This window comes from Nicotiana tomentosiformis, chromosome 2 (genome assembly GCF_000390325.3).
Source record: "Nicotiana tomentosiformis chromosome 2, ASM39032v3, whole genome shotgun sequence".
NCBI classification, from domain to species: domain Eukaryota; kingdom Viridiplantae; phylum Streptophyta; class Magnoliopsida; order Solanales; family Solanaceae; genus Nicotiana; species Nicotiana tomentosiformis.
In genome coordinates, this window is record NC_090813.1 from 89,085,292 (window position 1) to 89,088,867 (window position 3,576).

Consider the following 3,576-nt stretch of genomic DNA (forward strand, 5'->3'; position numbering starts at 1 on the left):
TTGACCTCAGATTTTGAACTATTCTTTTTAGAAGATGGTGATTTTAGTCCTTAAAATACTGCATTTCGGACAACTTAGAAATTACTGATATAATACACATTGAGCACTCAATATCACAATTATAAAATTTATCAAGAATCGATTGGCAATCCAGCTAGCTCATAAATTTGAGGACAATAATCATAAATTACATATGCATGGACGTTTTAATGTTTCTAATCACTTTTTAAATAGGAGGTCCCAGATAAAATATTTTAAATTAATTGAGCTTGTTACTTTGGCTCATTCTGGTAACCAATAAACCAAAAGCATAAGTACTCATTCACAGTCCACGGATCGATGATCTCAAGTTTGTTCAATGAACCTATAACTTTATCCACGAATGACATCATGAGATTTGATATGAAAAATTGACTTAGTCAAAATCATCACAGAGAAAAAGGTTAGCTATTAGTACACGATATACTCATTGTCAAAATCACTCTAATCCACCAAATCTAGACCCATCTACAATTGAGACACTGCTTCATTTTTTTTAGAAGTGAAAAATCACCAGACACTGTATCATGTCGTTCATGATTCGAAATTTCAGTCTTGTTTGTTTTAGAGTTCGACAAAATTGGTTGAGCATATAAAATGTTGTAAGTTCCAAATCGTCTGTTTTTAGATATATATTCAGTCATCTTTGTTTTCTGACTTGATTGATGAGCTTTCTAGGAAAGTGATGCCATTTTTTCTGTTAAAAAGATTTTGATTAGTCATCATAAATTAGGAAAAAACATATGATCTCTCATCTCCAAATTAACCAAATGGCACTCAGATTATAATCTCGAGAGCTCAGGACCTGAGTCTCCATTTAATTTTCATATCAACCATGTACTCCCTCCGTTCATTACTTGTTCACTATAGACTTTGCACACCCCTTAAGAAATAATAAATGAAGTGCATAATTTACCTTAATACATATATTAATTGATGCATATTTTTAATGGATTTGAGAACATGATTTGAAATGAGTAATTAATATTGTGGGTATAACATGAAAAAAGAAATTGTCTTCTCTTAATATGCTAAAAGTGACAAGTAAAAGTGAAAATCTATTTTTGAGAATACTGGACAAGTAAAAGCGAACGGAGGGAGTACATATGTTGTGTTCTTCTTCAAATAAAAATCCTTGGTGCTTGTACTGGTTTCTATTGCACAAAACTGCTATAACAAACAAACAAAAAAGAGTAAAAAGTCTAAGTGAAATCTAGAAAACCAAATAATCTTGAGGAAGACATATAAAAGGTAAAAATACTCGAAGAAAAAAGAGTTGTTATGTCTTACCTCCCCTATATCCAAATGAATGAAGTAACACAGTTATATACTATATCGTTTGGTATATAATTAATGCTTATGGACATTGTAAATCTATACAAAGAGAAACGATTCCCCTATGATTCTCTGTAATGGTTTCATCACAATAATGACCACTTACTTTGAACTAAACATGAGTGGAATTTCTCTATTTTTCTTTTCATTTCCCAGTTATCAACGCCTGGATTCGTCAGTATTTTAATTCATTGGTTCATTCACCGACATTTAAGTATTGGACTTGGACCACAGAGAATTAAGAGAGAAGCATCATCAATTTTTGTAATTAAACCATATCCATCTTTATTTTGGATATTCATCAAAATAATCACGTTAAGTACAAATCATCATCATACAGACTATTAATTCTTGTACGGCAACCCGATTTTTGTTTTCCTTCTTCAAATGACATAGTAGAAGAAAACAAAATCTAACCAGCTAATTCCATTAGCACCAGTATTTAATTTCTCAGAAAATAAAACCTCCATTATATAAGTTAACTGCATAATCAGTTGTGTAAGAATAATTAGCAGTAGTAGGTTGATTTTGGATGGCCACCTTGCACTTGTCATCTACATCTAAGTTCCATAATCCTCCCCATAATCCATCCATCGGAATAGTGTCCGTCCATGCATACGATATGTCTGAAGAAGTCGTCACTACTGGTGGCAAGTCCATAACCCGATCTTGATCCATACTCTGATGATAATTAGTGAACGCGACCATGTCTTGGTATTCGTTATCATTTTTTTCATCGTTCTTTTGCATGATCGCTTCTTCTGCTTTAGGTGAAAACTTGTTATTAGCGTTGGTGCAATTTTGTTGCTGTTGGTTTCTCTGCCTTAGATTTTTTTTCTTGCCTTGTTTTGAAGCCTTTTCTTTCTTTTTGAAATGTGTCCTCCAGTAGTTTTTTATTTCATTGTCTGTCCTTCCAGGCAAGTAACGTGCTATAGTTGACCATCTACACATTAGAATAGCAAAGTAAATAATCAAAAGAGGCAGAAGAAAGGACCTAAATATTAAGAGAGAAGAATTTACTTGTTGCCCCACAAGGCATGCAATTCAATAATAATGCCTTCCTCCTGAGGTGTTATGTGACCTCTTTTAAGTCCAGGCCTCAAGTAGTTCACCCACCTTAGCCTGCAACTCTTCCCGTTCCTATTCAATCCTGCTTCGACAACAACCAAATTTTCAAAATAAATATTGGAAAACTTAAAACCAAATCCTAAATTCTGAGACGGATTCAATATTTATACTAAATAGATTCAAGATTCCGATCCGGAGTTCTTTCAAAACTTGATATTATATTCAACTTTGCAAGGGTTTTCACATATATATACCATTGGCCTATGTACTGAAAATAATAAGTTCAATTGAACTTGCTCCGGGCGCTCTAAATTTGTCTCTACATAGCCCGAGGTAAAATCTAGAAGAAAAACATTTTGCTAGAAAAAACATCTCAAAAGATAAAGAAGCATCATTAATTTCTTCGTACACCTCAGTAATTTATGCTTAATCCATACCTGCACAACGAGATACAGAACTCCATCTTCCCTCACCATGCAAATTAACGTACTCAGAGAGCAGCTTATCCTCTTCAGGAGTCCAAGGTCCTTTCCTCCATCCTTGTTGATCAGAGTTAGCTCCCCAACCCATGATTCCAACCATTGTTTGTTTAATGAATATAATTGCTGAGTACCTTTCACTAAATCTTCTTGATTACTAAGTAAATATGTTGTCTCCTTTTTGTATGACACAGTTTGTCACAGGCTAGTCTACCATATATATACCCCTCATCACCTTGTCAATTTAACGTCCTTTTTAATGCATTAATCTGATCTCACTAACGTTAAAGTAACTCAGTTTCTGCTTCTTTATTACGAAATCATTCCTTCCCACCTCATAATATCTGCCATGTGTTATCCTATGTTGCACCCGACTTGATCCTTAACCAATTACTATAAACCAAGTGTGCCTTGGAAATCTTATTACCAACAAAGGAAAAGACAAATATTCCTTAACAAATATTTAGATTTAGCACTAGCAATTCCGTAACAGAATTTAAACGCATGCTTAATCAGGAGATTTAACGTATGATAGTGTAAAAAATATGTATTTTAACATGTTGTAATAAGTAATTTGTTTTAGTTTTCTGGTTACTAATCACACTTGTTGTAGATTATTATTTAATTTATAGTTATTTTTTCACCGGATTGTGAA

At 33.2% G+C, this 3,576-nt stretch overlaps 1 protein-coding gene across 1 annotated transcript; it reads right to left on the reverse strand.

Moving 5' to 3' along the window:
* Positions 1 to 1,662: 1,662 nt before the first annotated feature.
* On the reverse strand, positions 1,663 to 3,173 carry LOC104103874 (MYB-like transcription factor EOBII). The gene is made up of 3 exons (XM_009611816.4): positions 2,880 to 3,173; positions 2,395 to 2,524; positions 1,663 to 2,317 (listed from the first exon to the last, which is right to left on the reverse strand). The coding sequence occupies exons 1-3, from the start codon at positions 3,022 to 3,024 to the stop codon at positions 1,825 to 1,827; spliced, it is 768 nt and encodes a 255-aa protein (XP_009610111.1). The 5' UTR covers positions 3,025 to 3,173; the 3' UTR covers positions 1,663 to 1,824.
* Between the last annotated feature and the right edge of the window lie 403 nt (positions 3,174 to 3,576).